Genomic DNA, 18,629 nt, shown 5'->3' with positions numbered 1-18,629 from the left:
TACGTTGAATAAAATGCTCTTAATTGATGCAGCTAATGGACATGCATGCGACTGTGCAATCGTTTGTTTGAATATTTTTACAGTTCCTCGTGTATCAGGTTACAGAAATTGAGCGGCTGAAGGAGAGGGATGTCACATTGACAATAGTATTAAATCTAGAAAGAGGTAGATACTATTCATTCAAACCGCTGCAGCCGAGGCCACAAAGCATTAACTGAGCTGTTTTTACATTGAATGGACATGCATGCGACTGTGCAATCCTTTGTTTGAATATTTTTACAGCTCCTTATGTATCAGGTTACAGAAATTGAGCAGCTGAAGGAGGGGGGTGTCACATTGACAATAGCATTAAATGTAGAAAGAGGTAGATACTATTCATTCTAACCGCTGAGACTGGGGCCACAAACGAATACACTGAGCTGTTCTAACACAGAGCACCCAGAGGCGGATGGATAGTGCGCCGCCAATCACGGTGAGTAACACCCTCATCTTACTTTATCAAGAAACGCATTTTGTGGCGCTGTTATCACATTTGTGTGCAAAGACAAGAGCAGCGATAGATCTTCAACGCTAAAAGTTATTATTTTATTCTTCAAGGTAACTTTGGTACAGGTTCCCATCGCGAGTACCTCGTGTTGCAATTGCAGCTCTCTCCTATCCAAAGTACAAAGTACAAAGTACCTATTATCTGGAGCTCTTCCACAGACCAGAGGTGAATATCACCACACAATAACATGATCTGTTGAAGGAACTGTATATTTATTTTTATCCATTGTGTTGTGGAAAAGAAACTTGTGAAGATCGTCCTCAATAACCGTAGCTATTCAACACTCAGTTGACGTCGCACCATCATCAACTTAAAACACGTAAATACAGATTCCATTTATTGCAGAATATTGCATGCATAAATAGGTTTGCCTTGTACTTTGTTTCCGAAATTATGAGACTTGGCCAAATTGGAGATAGCACATCAAGTACATCATATCGTTTTAATAGCCAAGAGAATTTTCTTTGATGCCGGAAATTCGTGCACATGTAACTTCCTAATAAGGTAACTGGACACGTAGTCTAAAACTGTAGTGTATCTGACGTGGGTTTCCAAAACTAGAAATGATGACAGTAGAGCGAAAAAAAAGACGGTTCCTCTTTGGGTTAGCTAAGGGAGTGAGTATAGGTTTATGCCTCGTTTACCAATATTCCAGCAATATCACGGCGGGGGACACCAGAAATGGGCTTCACCCATTGTACCCATGCCAGGAATCGATCCTGAGTTTATCTCACTCAGACACACAATACTGAGCCAACCAGTACTTTTTTTACCCCTTAATGCCGAGCCCCAGGCTGGGTAACAACTACCATCTTTTTTACGTCTTTTGGTACGACGCGGCCGAGAATCGAACCCACGATCTTCGGCTCTCTGGGAAGACGCACTATCCACTATCTATCCACAGATGCGGTCTAGGTTCTACAACACATTAGAAGGTGCAATTGGCTATTGAAGCAAACAGACGACTATACATGAATGGTCTACTTCTCGATATTGTTTGATTGTCATCTCTTTGGTGATAATTTGCATGTATCTGAATACCGTATTCAATGTAATAAGCGCCCCGCTCTAATAAGCGCCCACGGCGATATTTGCTAATATATTGGCAACTGAACAATCCCAATTACGACCCCTTCCGATTGATCAATGTACACAAGACTTATTTATTCGTGTATAATACACAACATGCATACTATGCATACATAGAACTATCGTTTTTGAACGATTTAACCAGCTTGTCATGTATCAAGTTACAGTCAGAAACATTGAGCAGCTGAAGGAGAAGGTTGCTCCAGATTCGCTCCTTGACAACCTGTATAATAAGAAGACTTGAAAAAGGTAGATACTATTGTTCTGGTGGCGACCTGCAAGTCCGTTTATTGATGATCTCTATGTTGTTAGGTTCAACAAGACAGAGAACGGATAATGCCAAAGGACAGCCGACTGACACCTCCAGACAGCCATCCATGGATGGTCTACATCTCGACACTGTTTGCATCCATTCTGGCCATGCTGATAGGATATAACCAGGCCATTATCTCGGGGGCCATGTTACTCCTTGTGGATAAGTTTCAAGTCGACACGTTGTGGCAGCAACTGATCGCAACATCCAATACAGCCGGATGTGCATTTGCACTTCTTCTGGCTGGGTACCCTGTCCAAAGATTTGGAAGGAAAAAGATGATCCTTGCTTCAAATATGTTGGCGTGTATTGGCGCCATCATATCAGCTGCAGCACCGACGAAAGAGGTGGTTCTTGTTGGGCGATTTGTGTCCGGAATTGGAGGAGGTAACTACTGAAATGTTTTATCAAATTTTGACAAAGTGTTCTGTATGGAAACAGGTTTGTCTCACCCTGTGTACATATGTTTTTGTCAGAAGAACTTTGTTTTGTATTTATGTCTGATCTTATCAAAATCTTGACATGGTTAGCTATAGCCATTGAGCATTTCCCCTTCAGTTCTCTACATAGAAAAAGAACGAACAGGACAAGTGTAGATCTTCTATCTAATAGTAAACTCCGAATATCAAGAACAAAGAGATTGAACTTTTCTTGCGAAGCTTATGAAAAGTGTGTTTGGTCCATTTATGAAAACCTCATGTTATCATAAATGTTACAGCTCGAAATTATGCCACTTAAGACAATGCTGTTGCAACAGGTATATAATGTTTTGTAGGAATATCTGTAGCAACAGTAATGCTATATGTTACAGGAGGTATATCCCTCGTCGTGCCAATGTACATATCTGAATGTGCCCCCGCGGACATCAGAGGACGCCTGGGATCTTTCACACAGTGTTTACTTACTGTTGGCATAGTCCTGTCATCAATCATAGCAGGTGCTTTCAGTGGAATAGGGGAATCGGGATGGCGGTGAGACCTTTTGCTCATGATTGAAATAATTTCACCCCAGTCACATGTATTCATATTTCGATGCATTTTTGCATAAATGAATTGTTCTCAACAGATGGATGTTCGCATGTCCCTGTGTGATTGACGTTGTGCACTTCGTGGGATTTCTCTTCCTCCCGGAAAGTCCCCGGTGGTATATGGACAGAGGAAGAGAGAAAGAAACAGAAGATGTCCTCAAACAATTGAGGAATAATCCGGATGAAATCGCCAAGGAACTCGAAGACATGAAGAGAACTGTAGCAGAAGGGAGGCGGCTGAAATTTGATAAAGGTTGGTTCATGATATGTGTCAATATTGTGATTCAGGCTAAATGTGATTTTATGACATCTGAACACCTATACTGCACTGACCTAATTTCATAATTTCTAAGTAAATATTATAGCCTACATGACATGCATATGCTATTTTGATTATTTCTGTTTATATCTATTACAGTAATGGTCATGTTTCAAACGTAATAAATACAAAATGAATTTGTTACACAAATTAAGGCAATTCTAATTGCCAGGAGCTCCCGAAAACTTGCAGTCATATTCTACGCGATTTTTTACAATTTGTGACTGTTATACTTCGATGCATGCAAAATAAATGAAAAACAATGCTTGAGTGTTAAAAGCTGTATTTAAAATCTGTAAATTTCCATAAAATCATATCTTAGTGCTTGCTACCATTACGCCTTCGGAATGCTTTGTAACTGTAACGCTTTACGAGGTTGCATGATTAGAAAACACATTCGGTAACCCTCTCTTTCGCGATCTGGTAAGGGACGCTCTTATTGGCCGTATGCAAGATCATTCTGACATCGTTCGAATGTTGTAGAAGTAGCGAGCGCTAAGATCTGATTTTAATGAGTGAGTGAGTGAGTTGGGTTTAACGCCGCTTTTAACAGTATTCCAGTTATATCACGGCGTGTCAGCTGAATGTGGGAGGAAAGCCCGAAGCGATGCAGGTCTCAGACGTTTAGCACTTCGGTGAAACCCACGAGCACGGGTATGGTGCTGACAAACCTAGAAACATAATCGAACCGGGATTTGAACCCACAATCATCGGTTTCTGGCGTGCCCAAGGGACGCAACTCTGCACAGCGAATCGCGGCGCCTTAGACGACTGGGCCACCCGTGCCCCCGATTTCAATGAGATTGGAAACTTGGGGAATAACCACCAAAAGTTAAACCGTCTTTCCTCTGAGGGCATATCTATTACTAGAATGATAGGGTTTAAAAACATTATGTGTTCCAGACTTGCGTGTGGTATTAACATTTCATGCTAGGAAAGTTTATATGGAAACCAAAGTTTCATAAACTAGGTTGGCATTATTTCCGCTCGTCAAATAGTCAATAACACTTCCGTTGTGGAAGGCTATGACGTCAGTTGATATCTCAACTGCCTGGTTAGCAGAAGATTGAGAAATACCAACTTCAAAAATGTATTATCAATGCGGTATCCATTCCGCAGAGTAGAATGCCACGGCTTTTTTAAAAATGTGAAACTGAGAAGAAAGTATTCATATGCAATGTAAATTCCAGAAGGAAATAGCGTTTCATATTAATTTTATCAACAATCAGATTGCAACCTTTCCATTTACAAAATTTGAGGATTTATTTATTTATTTGCCAAGTCTTGTAGTAACAAGAGAAAAAAATCACGAACGCCAAAAAAAACCTGATGATTTGGTTTTATTTTTTCACAAACCATATGCGATTACACTTTCCCAAAACATATTCATGCATTGGTGATACAGGTTTTCTTTTTGTAAATATTGTTATTTGTCAGTTTCTAAGATATGCTCAATTTAACAGGCATGGAACTTGTCTAGTCCAATTATGTCAAAGGTTAGGGTCTCATTTAAATTAATTTTAAAAAAAGAGTTTTGATATCACACAGTATTTCACACTTAGTATATAATGTCAAAAGTTAAAGTCACCAGAGATAATGCAATCTCCCTAAGAAGTTTGTACTTGCACTTTCTCAGAATATATTAATGAATTGTTTACTGAGATAGTATATGTCAATCTTTGGGCGTTCAGGTTTTCCTAATCATTGTTAGTGTCTGTGGCATACTTACCTCAACGGGCATGTGTGTGAATCTACACAAACCCTGACGCATAAACGTTTGGTGGCATGTCTATTAAAGATAACCTTTGAGGTTATGCCTTTGCCAGTTACTGTTAAAATCCCAAGACGTATTCCTTGTTGGATCTTATAAAGTTGCCTTGATTAAATTCGACCCGTGAAGAATCTGGGGTAGAATAGGTCTTCAGCAACCCATGCTTGCCGTAAATGGTGACTGTGTTTGTCGTAAAAGCCGACTAACGGGCTCGGGTGGTCAGGCTCGCTGACTTGGTTGATGCATGTCATCGATCGCAATTGCGTGGATCGATGGTCATGATATTAATCACTGGATTATCTGGTCCAGACTCGATTATTTACAGACCGCCGTCATATAGCTGGAATATTGCTGAGTGCGGCTTTAAACAAAAAAAAACACCCAAACCAAACAATCTTGATTAAATTCTGGATGTTAACGTTGAAAGTACATGATAGTATGTAAAGACATCTGCCAAAATGGGATTGCAGGTCCGGCTTCTGTGTTATAAGAACCGGCAGTTGTTTCTGATTCATGTGATCTAAATCTAACATGATCATGCTGTGTGCCAATGCCACTATGTTTGGAATGGTAATGACTACATGTCTGTGTATGGTTGCATCTGCATCTTCATCTGCTAAACAGCTCACCAGTAAGAGTTAAGAGTTAAAGATATGTTTGTCTCTTCTTCTCTTTCATCAGAGGTTTCAAACATAACTCCGATACACACGCGGGAAATAGTCTCTCTGTAATTCGATGACCCTGTAGTTGGAAACATAATTCAATATCCAATTCCATTTTTTTTATTACTAAAATTAGTTAACTTTTACTGCTGCACAGGACAAGGTTCCTCTGTCATCGCTCGGGTGATCAAAACGCCCCCAGTCCGCAGAGCTCTGATACTTGCAATGGCCCTGGCTTCGATAACGCAGATCACAGGGGTGTCACCAATCATGTATGTATGCTTTTTGTAACTGAAATAACGTTTATTCGCTGAAGGTTCCTGGATAGAACAGGTCTTCAGCAACCCATACTTGCCGTAAAAGGTGACTATGCTTGTCGTAAAAGGCGACTAACGGGATCGGGTGGTCAGGCTCGCTGACTTGGTTGATGCATGTCATCAATCCCAATTGCGTGGATCGATGCTCATGATATTAATCACTGGATTGTCTGGTCCAGACTCGATTATTGCTGCGTGCGGCGTTAAACAACAAACCAACCAAATCACTTACGTCCGAATGTATTTTTAAGTTGAAGGCATTGAACAGAAATCCAATTTAAGAATAAAATATGTCATTGGAAATTCATATGCTAACAGAATCGCTTTTTGTAGATTCTACTCTGGGACTATACTCAAAAGAGCTGGATTCTCCGATGAACTTGCGATATGGATGACGTCAATACCTAGTGCAATAATGGCTGCTTCAGCCTTCACTGCCACAGTGTTAGTTGAGAGGCTAGGACGCAAACATCTGTTTCTTGGAGCCCAGATAGGTGAGCCAGTGAGAGAGTTTGGTTAAACGCCACTGTGATATGTAAATTGTCATTGATGCGAAGAGAAGCTTGCAGAGAACCAGATCAAAGATGTTTACCACCTTGGTGAAATCCCTACCCTGCATGCTCATCTACCCATGTCAAATCCACATGCATGGGCTCCCAAGCCTGCAGGCTCATCTACCCATGTCAAATCCACAAGCATGGGCTCCCAATCCTGAACGCCCATCTACCCATGTCAAATCCACAAGCATGGGCTCCCAAGCCTGCATGCTCATCTACCCATGTCAAATCCACATGCATGGGCTCCCAAGCCTGAACGCCCATCTACCCATGTCAAATCCATTAGTTTCTCTTTGTTATATATTCTTGTATATTGCATCACTTGTCTTTAATGTGTGGTCAACTTTATATGTATACATAAGCCAAGTGATAAGTTGTTTTGCACAATAATGCAACACCCCTTGGTTATCGTTTATTCCTTGAACTGGTGAGAGGCATGAACTTATTGCAGTGAAGATTTGAGAGTGTGGAATGAAATATTTACTTTTTTTTGTGGCAACTGATATGTGAATAGTTATTATTTTCTATTGTCACCAGGACAGCTGATTGCCTTGATTGTTCTTGGACTTGGCTTCTTTCTCTCCGCGAGTCATTCTCCCGTCGTTAGTGATGACATTCAGAGAACCATCAATAATGCTACAACCACACCCATATGTGATTTCAGGTAATTGGGTCAATTCAAGTTTGCAGATGTAAAAAAGCGCAGATGCAGAATGATGTTTAGAAAATATTTTAAAATTTCTGTGACCGTCGATTGTCACGTAGTCCTCCTTTAAGAAATTATCCCTTTTTCGGAATGTTCTTTCTCACTCGCTCTGTTTCATGTTTAACAATAAATATGCACTTGCATAAAAACATAACAACATAGTTTCACGTAAATTAATACATTCCTTCATAGACATTCATGCAAACGTTGTGGCCGTTGGAGAAGCACAACAAACAGACAAACAAACAGTATATGATTTTCTCTGAAGTCTGTTACTGAATATACCAATATCTTTTTTGTCACCTCAATAAAGCAAATACAACACTTTTCTTAGCCTTATATACTGAAACTTGTCATTGATGAGAGCAAAGTAAGCTTGTACCGAGTGCATGCATTATCATTAGACAATCATACATATACACTTTACATATACATATACACCGCAAGAAGCTGAGACATATATATATATATATATATATATATACACAAGTATGATCCAATTGCAGAAGAGAGTGCTCAATACAAAGTAGAGCATACATACAGATTTGAATACACTTTCCTTATATCATTTTGCAACTCTGAGTTTCACGCACCCATGGTATTGCGTACGATCATCAGGCATAATGAAACATGGTTTTTAGTTTGACCCTTTCTTTTTTGCTCGGCTTGGGGGTTTACCATGGCGACAGGTGGAAATGAGCTCGCTTCTTTTGTTTAGCTTGTTAGCTGTTAGCATGAGAATCTCGAGCTTCTCTTCCATGCGTAGGTTGCAGATCCCTGAGTCTCTTTTGTTGGTGTTTGATTTCTTGATTATGTCCCATTTAATTTTGTAATTGGTTTTGTTTCTTTTTAACTTCCAGATGTGTTTGGAGAGTTCTGTCTCTTTTTCATATTTTTCAATCCTGAATGATTTTGTGTGGTTGTGAAACTCAGAGTTGCAAAATGATATAAGGAAAGTGTATTCAAATCTGTATGTATGCTCTACTTTGTATTGAGCACTCTCTTCTGCAATTGGATCATACTTGTGTATCAAGCCCCCAGACCTCCTGGTAGAGCACTCTCGCCATATAGCAGAAACCCACACCTTTCTTGACCCACCATGGAACAGTTCAGACTTGACTACTCGGGAAAGAATATACCTATACCATCAGAAAGGGAATACACACGGAGACTACTTGAGAAAACAGAGAGCCTAATCAAGCGTATGAGATGGAAAGCTTTTTTCTACCTTGCATCGGACTCAGACTCAGAAACCAGTACATCTGAGGACAGCGATTGTGGAATGGAAAACTTTGGACTTAAATCTAAACGAACACCACCCCAAATGGACGAAATGGCAGCATTTGAAAGAGAATTACTGGAAATGGTTGAAAACATGCAGTTCACCAGAGTAAATGACAAATTTCAGAATATGTTAAAATCTGACATAAAAAGGATAACATCTGACAAAAGGCTTCTTGTTCAAGCAGACAAGACAAGAAACATGTACAAAATGGACCCTGAAAGCTATGACAAAATGTTAACTGAGAATATCACAAAAGATTACAAGCTGACGAGCCCCAGCACCTTGGAAAGCATTGAGAATGACTTCAATCAGACAGCCCAAGCACTCAAAATCGAGGACAGGATCAATCCAACTGTGAAGAAGCAAGCTTTCATAACTCTAAAAGACCACAAGGAAAACTTTGAGACAAACACAAAATGCAGACTCATCAACCCAACCAAATCGGAAATGGGAAGAATAAGTAAAATCATGCTGGACAGAATCAACAATGAAATTCGAAACAAATTACCAGTCAACCAGTGGAGAAACACGGATTCAGTACTCAAATGGTTTAACAATCTCAACACCAAAAACAAACTCTCATTCATGGTATTTGACATAGTGGACTTCTACCCGTCAATAACAGAAAAGCTACTGAACAAATGTCTATCCTGGGCCAAGTGCTACACAACAATCAAGGAGATTGAATACGATACAATCATGCACTCCAGGAGATCGCTCCTTTACGACAACAATGGAAAACTTTGGGTTAAAACGAAAACCACAAACCAGTTTGACGTAGCTATGGGCGCGTTTGACGGAGCAGAAGTATGCGAGTTGGTCGGATTATACATCCTGAATGAAATTGACAAGAAGATCAAACTAGACAGTGTCGGATTATACCGAGATGACGGGCTAGCAACATTAAGATCATGCTCAGGCAGCAAAGCCGACAGAACAAGGAAAGATCTGACCAAAATCTTCCAATCATGTGGTTTGAAAATCACCGTACAAACCAACCTGTCAAACGTCAATTTCTTAGATGTAAATCTGGACCTAAAAACCGGACTACACAAACCTTACAGAAAGCCAAACGATGAAACAGTATATGTCCACTCAAGGTCAAACCACCCACCAACAATCATTAAAAACATACCAGAGGCTATAGTAAAAAGAGTATCAAACCTGTCTTCAAATCAAGAAGTTTTCAATCTGTCAATACCATACTACGAAAAAGCCCTTGAAGCTGCAGGATACAACACGAAGTGCGAACTAAACCCAAATAAAGATCAAACACAAAAACAGAAAAAGCAAAGAAAACGGAAAATCATTTGGTACAACCCCCCCTTCAGCAAGAATGTGAAGACAAATGTAGGCAAACACTTCCTGAAACTTATCAACAAACATTTTCCAAAGGACAGCAAACTCAATAAAATATTCAACAGATCATCAGTTAAAGTCAGCTACAGTTGCATGAAAAACATCCAACAAATAATCAAGGCACATAACAGCAAGGTGATGAAGTCAGCCAACCAATCAACCAAATCAAAAGACTGTAACTGTAGACAAAAAGCCAATTGCCCAATGAACGGTAAATGCCTCACTCGTGACGTAGTCTATAAGGCCACGGTTACAACAGATACCAATGATGTAACCTACATTGGGTTAGCAAGCGGCCCCTTCAAGACAAGGTATAACAACCACACAAAATCATTCAGGATTGAAAAATATGAAAAAGAGACAGAACTCTCCAAACACATCTGGAAGTTAAAAAGAAACAAAACCAATTACAAAATTAAATGGGACATAATCAAGAAATCAAACACCAACAAAAGAGACTCAGGGATCTGCAACCTATGCATGGAAGAGAAGCTCGAGATTCTCATGCTAACAGCTAACAAGCTAAACAAAAGAAGCGAGCTCATTTCCACCTGTCGCCATGGTAAACCCCCAAGCCGAGCAAAAAAGAAAGGGTCAAACTAAAAACCATGTTTCATTATGCCTGATGATCGTACGCAATACCATGGGTGCGTGAAACTCAGAGTTGCAAAATGATATAAGGAAAGTGTATTCAAATCTGTATATATATATATATATATATATATATATATATATATATATATATATATATATATATATATATTTAATTGAAACTTATTTAATTTCAAGTCCATGACAACTGACAATATGTTGATACAAATTGTAGTGACCATTGCCTTTTGATTTTAATAATAATAAAAGACGAACCACAATAGGTACAGGCCATCACAAAAGATATTCGTTACTTTTATCTTTTGAAATGAATTAACAAGGTGTGAGGTACATGCCTCAAATGATGTCTCTTCTCTGGCAGAACATGTGACCAATGCATCGAGTCTTCACAATGCGGCTTCTGCTACGACGTCCTCTCAAGGGCCTCGTGTGTACCCGTGTCGGTAAACGGCAGTGCTACAACAGGGAGATGTTCTTCCGCCAGCTCTTTTAACAGTTCCGACTTTACCCTGGTGACGCAAGCTTGTCCCAGTGACTATAAATGGTTCCCTGTGATTGGCTCCTCCCTATACCTGGCTGTATTTGGCGGTGGTAAGGAATGGACATACTTTCATCTAACATTCTTTCGCATCCACGTCTCTTATTGTGAGTAAAATGGTTGTTTGTTTGTTTGTTGTTTACCGCCGCCCTCAGCAATATTCCAGCTATATGACTTAACAAAATTCAAAAATAAACAAAATAAAATGGGTTCAAATGTTCTCAATCCTAAACAAACTGCATTCATTTTTGTCGTAAATACAAACAGCATATGGATGCAGATTTATTTTTAGATGGTACTCCTATTAAGGTAGTAGAGGAGGCCAAATTCCTGGGCCTCATATTTGACCGTCGTCTTACATTCTTACCACACATCAAATATTTCAAGGCAAAGTGCCTGAAGGCTCTCGACTTGTTAAAAGTCGTTTCAAATTGGCAGATGGTGAAGCCAGAGGTAGACCTCACTCTAACACAACTAAATAAATTGGAAAGAAATCCTAAAGCTATCCTAACAGCTTTGACCTATATTCAAAAATACCAAAACCAATCTAAATATTTCATCATCCTCCCCGATTCATTGTCATGCCTTCAGGCACTTAAAAGCGTCTCCTCAAATCATCCTATAATCCTAGACATTTTAGCACTCTTCAATGATCCTTCTACTGGCCAATCTGACATTGTCTTTTGCTGGTTGCCAAGTCATGTAGGCATAACAGGTAACTCTCAAGCCGATGTTGCAGCTAAAGCAGCTCTTGTCGAACCGTTATCTCCACTACTTATCCCGTGCAGTGATTTCAAACCAACTATTAAAAGGTATACTCGGGATCTCATGCAAAAGAGGTGGGACACCCAGGTAGTAAGCAATAAACTCTACGAATTAAAACCAACAATCGGTCATACCTACTTTGGTTGTCATTCAAGACATGACGAGGTCGTTTTACGACGATGTCGTATTGACCACAGTCGGTTTACCCACGAATATCTGCTGAAGACAGATGAGGACGAACCTCCTAAGTGTATCTCTTGTGATGAAAGGTTCACCTCAAGCATATATTGCTAGACTGTGTGGACTTTGCAATCGCAAGGGATTCACATTATCAAAGTGTAAATCTGAAAGATCTTATTTCCCATGTCAGCAGGCATTTCATCATAAATTACTGAAAAGAAATTGGTTTCTACAATAAATTTTAAATATGTATGTGAATGATTAAATGCTTCTTTTTAAATTTGGTGTGATGCTATTATTAACTGACTTTACTGAAGGCTCTGTCCAGGAGGTTGAAGTACCGTAAAATTATTGTACCCCTGTGTAACACGTAATCCTATCATACTCGATGTAACTATTCTCAGCCAGTGTTTTAAGCATATTTAAGTATATTTTAATATTGGCTAGTATTGTGCACAACCAACAGTAGCTAAAGTGATGACGTAAATCCTGCTGGGGTATCATGCAGGAAGCAGAGGTACTGTAAGTCCCCATGATCCCCACCGAGGTGGCCTAGCTTTAGTTACTGGTAGCCTATAGCCCGTTTTAGAACTGCACACATGCTATTGTTATGCTCAAATATGCTTCATACATTGTTTTGTAATATAACTTTGCATAAATAACTAAATTGTGAATATATTAACTTGGTCTCTTCGCTATATGGCTGAAATAATTCACTCACTCGTTATAACCTTAGTTCGTTAGCACATCTACAGCATATTTATACAGCAACAAAATAATACGGAAAAAATATACGAGACCAAAAGAAGTAATATCCGTCAGTTCGTAGTTTGTAATTTGTTGGTAAATCTTCGTCATTGTTTTTGTTTTTATTTCAGGTTGTGGCGTCATCTTTGTTGTGATAGCTGAAGTATTTCCTCTCTGGGCACGCGGCACATGCAGTTCAATAGCTACTTCAACTTTGTGGACATCTCAGATAGTTGTCAGTGTGACCTTCCTGTCATTGGCTGAAGCCATCACGGCCTACGGTAAGTGACTTCATCACGAGTGAGTGAGGTATTGTGGTTAAGCACCGCTTTGAACAGTATGTTAGAAATATCAATGTATGTCAGGTGTGGGACGACGTCCAGACGTGTGATGCAAGTGTGTGTGTGCGTGCGTGCGTGCAATATTCCAGCTATATGACGGCGGTCTGTAATTAATCGAGTCTGGAAAGACAATTCAGTGATTGATTTCCACGCAATTGGAATCGATGACATGTGTCAACCAAGTCAGCGAGCCTGACCTCCCGATCCCGTTAGTAGCCTACGTGATGCACGTCTTTGACTTTGACTCCTTATTATGAAACTAACGAGCATTGGTATGGCACTGACACGCCTAGAAACAACATCCTGCGAATCTGGGAATATGCTTTCCTTGCTTGAACAGGTAAAACTTCATGATATAAGCTTTAGTCCAGACAAATCTAAAAGAAAATAATAAGCCAAGATATTTATAGTATGGTAAAAAACTGAAACTTGTTGGCTTTTTATGACACCATGTCAAAATACTTCTCAATCCAAGTCTCTTCATCTTATGTAGAAATTCGGGGGGGCACGGGGGGCTCAGTCGTCTAAGGTGCCGCTTTTTGCTGTGCAGAGTTGCGTCCCTTGGACACGCCAGAAACCTATGATTGTGGGTTCGAATCCCGGATCGCCCCGATTATGTTTCTAGGTTTGTCAGCATCATACCCGTGCTCGTGGGTTTCACCGAAGTGGTAAACGTCTGAGACCTGCATCACTTCGGGCTTTCCTCCCACATTAAGCTGACACGCCTTGATATAACTGGAATACTGTTCAAAGCGGCGATAAGCACAACTCACTCACTCACCTAATGTCGAAATTCAACTAATAGAACTGGAATTTACATGTACCGTATTCGACGTAATACGCGCCCAGGGCGATCTCAAAATTAGAAATAGGGGGGTCATATTAAAATATAATTTTGGTGGAAAAGAAACAGAGTTGAAAGATCGAAAATGTCATGGTTTATGCTAACAGCCTGAAATGAAACAAAAGAAAGGTCTGACGTATTATGCACGACAGATACATTTTCCAAAAAATAATTGCCCTTAATTTAGGGTGCATATAACACACGAGTGCGCATTATACACAAATAAATAAGACTTGTGTACATTGATCAATCGGAAGGGGTGCTAATTGTGATTGTTCACCAGCTAATATATTAGCAAATATCGCCTTGGGCGCTTATTAGAGCGTTGCGCTTATTACTTCGAATACGGTAATCTTGTCTAGCACCAGCTGTTATTTTAAAAGACATGTTTTAAATTTCCCTTTCTTACTGTATGATGAGACATATAGATCATTAGCTTCCATATCACGATATGAAACATCGATTTAAATTAGAGGTTTTAGAGTAATGTTATGACGAAATTAGAAATGAAACTTAAGAGGTTAAACGAATTTTATCATTTGTAGTGAAATGTTAATCGAGAACCGGCGAGGCAATAGATAGATGATACTCCGAGCGCGGATCGATGCTCATGATATTAATCACTGGATTGTCTGGTACAGACTCGATTATTTACAGACCGCCGTCATATAGCGGGAATATTGCTGAGTGCGGCGTTAAACAACACACCAACCAACCAATCCCCTTGCCATTAGAATGTTTTTTTACCGCTGGCATTTAAGTATTACTGATGATCGTTTGAATATTACAGACAATTATTTTTGCCCCCATCTCACCTTGTGACTGGGGCATGTCGTTTTTGTTAGAAGGTAATTAGTAACTGCTTTATTGTTGCTTATGATGCAATGTGAGTTAGCAGACAAACAAAGAGGGTTAAGTATGCATTTGTTGGGTCATTTTGAAATTGATGTTTCTGTGTTCTATCTGAATAATCCAAGCAAAGCAACGCAAGATGGATCTCTGAGATATTTTGAACGATTGACCAATGCTTGTTTGTTTATTTGTTATTTAACGCTGCACTCAGCAATATTCCAGCTACATGACGGCGGTCTGTAAATAATCGAGTCTGGACCAGACAATCCATGATTGACATCATGAGCATCGGTCCACGCAACTGGGATATACGATGACATGTATCAACCAAGTAGGCTAGCCCTTCCACTCGATCCCGTTAGTTGCCTCTTACGACAAGCATAGTCGCCTTTCACAGCAAGCATGGGTTGCTGAAGACCTATTCTAACTATGACCAGCGAACGTGTATAATACAGATATTTTTTAGTAAATCATTTACTTTTTCTGATTTCAAGGTGCGTTCTGGCTGTATGCGGGGGTCGCCCTACTCTCTGCTATTTACATATTCATATTCATGCCGGAAACACGAGGGGTGCGATTGGAGGACGTTGACCAGCTGTTCATGACGCACGACGAGAAGAATGTATTGCGTAAAACAGAAGAGGACACTGAATTGAACAAAAATGCACCAGCTGACACAATGCCTTAAATAACAACACAATCATAAGATTGGTTGGTAGGTTTGTTGTGTAACGCTGAACTCAGCAATATTCCAGCTATATAACGTTTGTCTGTAAATAATCGAGTCTGAACCACCCGATCCCGTTAGTCGCCTCTTACGACAAGCATAGTCGCCTTTAAAGGCAAGCATGGGTTGCTGAAGACCTATTTTACCCCGGAATCTTCACGGGTTACAATCATAGGAACCCAGCCCACAAACTACAAAGCTTACATAGACTCTACATGGCTATAACGTTGTGTCAATGTGACATGCTCGTTGATTCATACTGAATAACTATATAACGTTTGTCTGTAAATAATCGAGTCTGAACCACAATCATAGGAACCCAGCCCACAAACTACAAAGCTTACATAGACTCTACATGGCTATAACGTTGTGTCAATGTGACATGCTCGTTGATTCATACTGAATAACTATATAACGTTTGTCTGTAAATAATCGAGTCTGAACCACAATCATAGGAACCCAGCCCACAAACTACAAAGCTTACATAGACTCTACATGGCTATAACGTTGTGTCAATGTGACATGCTCGTTGATTCATACTGTTTCAGATTTTCTCTCTCTTTGTTCACGTTGTACAATTAGTTATTGTTTGTCAACAAACATATATTACACTTTATTCAGGTTATTTGTTTTGTTTGTTTGTTGTTTAACTCGTACTCAGCAATATTCAAGGTATATGACGGCAGTCTGTAAATAATCAAGCCTGGACCAGACAATCCAGTGACTGGCCTCATGAGCATCGATCCACGCAATGAGGTTGGTTGTTTTGTTGTTTAACGCCGCACTCAGCAATATTCCAGCTATATGACGGCGGTCTGTAAATAATCGAGTCTGGACCAGACAATCCAGTGATTTATATCATGGGCATCGTTCCACGCACTTGGGATCGATGATTTGCATCAACCAAGTCAGCGAGCCTGACCACCCGATTCCGTTAGTCGCCTTTTACAACAAGCATAGTCGCCTTTTACGGCAAGCATAGGTTGCTGAAGACCTATTCTACCCCAGGTCTTCACGGGGTTTTATGCAGTTTTATTTTATCTGAATATATCTTTATTATGTAAATGCGAAATATGCACAATGTATGTGTATTCACATATAAACAGCAGGTTGTTTTGTTGTTGTAGAAAGTTGATAATAAAGTAAACAGAAGTGTGATCTTAATGAATCATGTTTCCCTTCTTTTATGTTACATACTGGAATCATTCTTGTTTTTATTGTTGTTTAACGCCGCACTCAGCAATATTCCAGCTATATGACGGCGGTCTGTAAAATAATCGAGTCTGGACCAGACAATCCAGTGATTGACATCGTGAGCATCGATCTACGCAATTGGGATCGATGACATGTATCAACCAAGTCAGCGAGCCTGACCACCCAATCCCGTTAGTCGCCTGTTACGACAAGCACAGTCACCTTTTACGGCAAGCATAATCGCCTTCTACGGCAATATTGGAATCATAGTTATCCTCGGTCTGACTGAAATTACCTGAGGTGTTTCTCTTTGACGCCCTGAAATAGTTATTTGGTACATGAACCCTGGTGTCTGTATTCACATTATAACAACGGGTTGCATGGTTCTACTTGTAAGTGGGGGCACGGGTGGCCCAGTCGTCTAAGGCGACGCGATTCGCTGTGCAGAGTTGCGTCCCTTGGGCACGCCAGAAACCTATGATTGTTGGTTCGAATGCGGGTTCGCCTCGATTATGTTTCTAGGTTTGTCAGCATCATACCCGTGCTCGTGGGTTTTACCGAAGTGGTAAACGTCTGAGACCTGCATCACTTCGAGCTTTTCTCCCACATTAAGCTGACACGTCGTGATATAACTGGAATACTGTTCAAAGCGGCGTTTAACACAACTCACTCACTCACTCTTCTTGTAAGTTGACAATGCAGAGAGGACATCATGATCATACATGTGGACCCGTGAAGACATGTTCCAGCTATATGACGGCGGTCTGTAAATAATCGAGTCTGGACCAGACAATCCAGTGATTAATATCATGTCATCGATCCACGCAATTGGGATCGATGACATGCATCAACCAAGTCAGCGAGCCTGACCACCCGATCCCGTTAGTCGCCTTTTACGACAAACAGAGTCACCTTTTACGGCAAGCATGGGTTGCTGAAGACCTATTCTACCCCGGAATCTTCATGGGTGGGCAATCAACAAACAAACTGGATTGATGCTCATGATATCAATCTCTGGATTGTCTGGTCCAGACTCGGTTATTTACAGACCGCCTTCATAATGCTGGAATATTGCTGAGGGCGGCGTTGAACAAGAAACAAAGGCCTTCCATTCTATGTTGTGTTTCCATCTCCAGCTTGTAAATAACGTTGTGACCAAGTAAATCGATGGAGAAAGATGGTCTCTCCTCTGCTGTGGTATGACATTTGAAAGAGTCCGCGTCACATACAAGGTATACGCACAACACTAGTAGTAAGGCGAAATGAGGTGATGTGGAATTTAACGTCGCGTACAATATTATAGCACTTATATAGCGTGTGTCTGCCAGCTTGCACTAGTCCGGACCGATGCCGATTTTATAGTGCTAGCACACTGAGATACCATGCCGCAGTTTAACATGAGTACCCCACTCAGACACAGTATACTGACTCCGAGCCGACCAGTCCTTGTTTTAGCCCCTTAATGCCGAACACCGGACAGGATAACAAGTACCATCTTATAACGTCTTTTGGTATGACGCGGCCGGGGATCGGACCCGGGATTTTCCGATCTCCTGGCGGACGCTCTACCACATGACCTTGGAGGCGATCACAACAGGTAAGACAGCCATGAGTGAGAGTATGAGACGAAGCGTACGTAAAAGAAATCAATAGGAGCTTGTTGGAAGCAAGTTACTCATACATATTTATGTTTAGCTAACCGGTGCTCATAAACCGTAAATAATTCTTTCGCAATTTCACGGCTGCAAATCATCGTCTACGCGCCGTTGGTCTGACGATGGTCAAACAGGAATGTCACAAAACAAATTTGCCGGAAATTTTACTGTTCGCAGAGAGACAATATCATCTCTGGATGACAATACTCATTACTTGCCACG

At 40.4% G+C, this 18,629-nt stretch overlaps 1 protein-coding gene across 1 annotated transcript; it reads left to right on the top strand.

Annotated features, from left to right (window-relative positions):
* The first annotated feature begins 448 nt into the window (after positions 1-448).
* LOC139446599 (proton myo-inositol cotransporter-like) lies at positions 449-15,519 on the top strand. The gene is made up of 10 exons (XM_071227886.1): positions 449-472; positions 1,949-2,336; positions 2,761-2,920; positions 3,015-3,229; positions 5,886-6,000; positions 6,379-6,539; positions 7,140-7,266; positions 10,926-11,155; positions 12,926-13,075; positions 15,326-15,519. Exons 1-10 carry the CDS (start codon positions 449-451, stop codon positions 15,517-15,519), a joined length of 1,764 nt encoding a protein of 587 aa, XP_071083987.1.
* The last annotated feature ends 3,110 nt before the right edge of the window (positions 15,520-18,629 follow it).

The sequence above is a fragment of the Haliotis cracherodii genome, unplaced genomic scaffold, assembly GCF_022045235.1.
Source record: "Haliotis cracherodii isolate W230 unplaced genomic scaffold, xgHalCrac1.p SCAF_6, whole genome shotgun sequence".
NCBI lineage: Eukaryota > Metazoa > Mollusca > Gastropoda > Lepetellida > Haliotidae > Haliotis > Haliotis cracherodii.
Note: the sequence above shows the minus strand (reverse complement) of the source record. Positions and strands in the feature narration are given on the sequence as shown.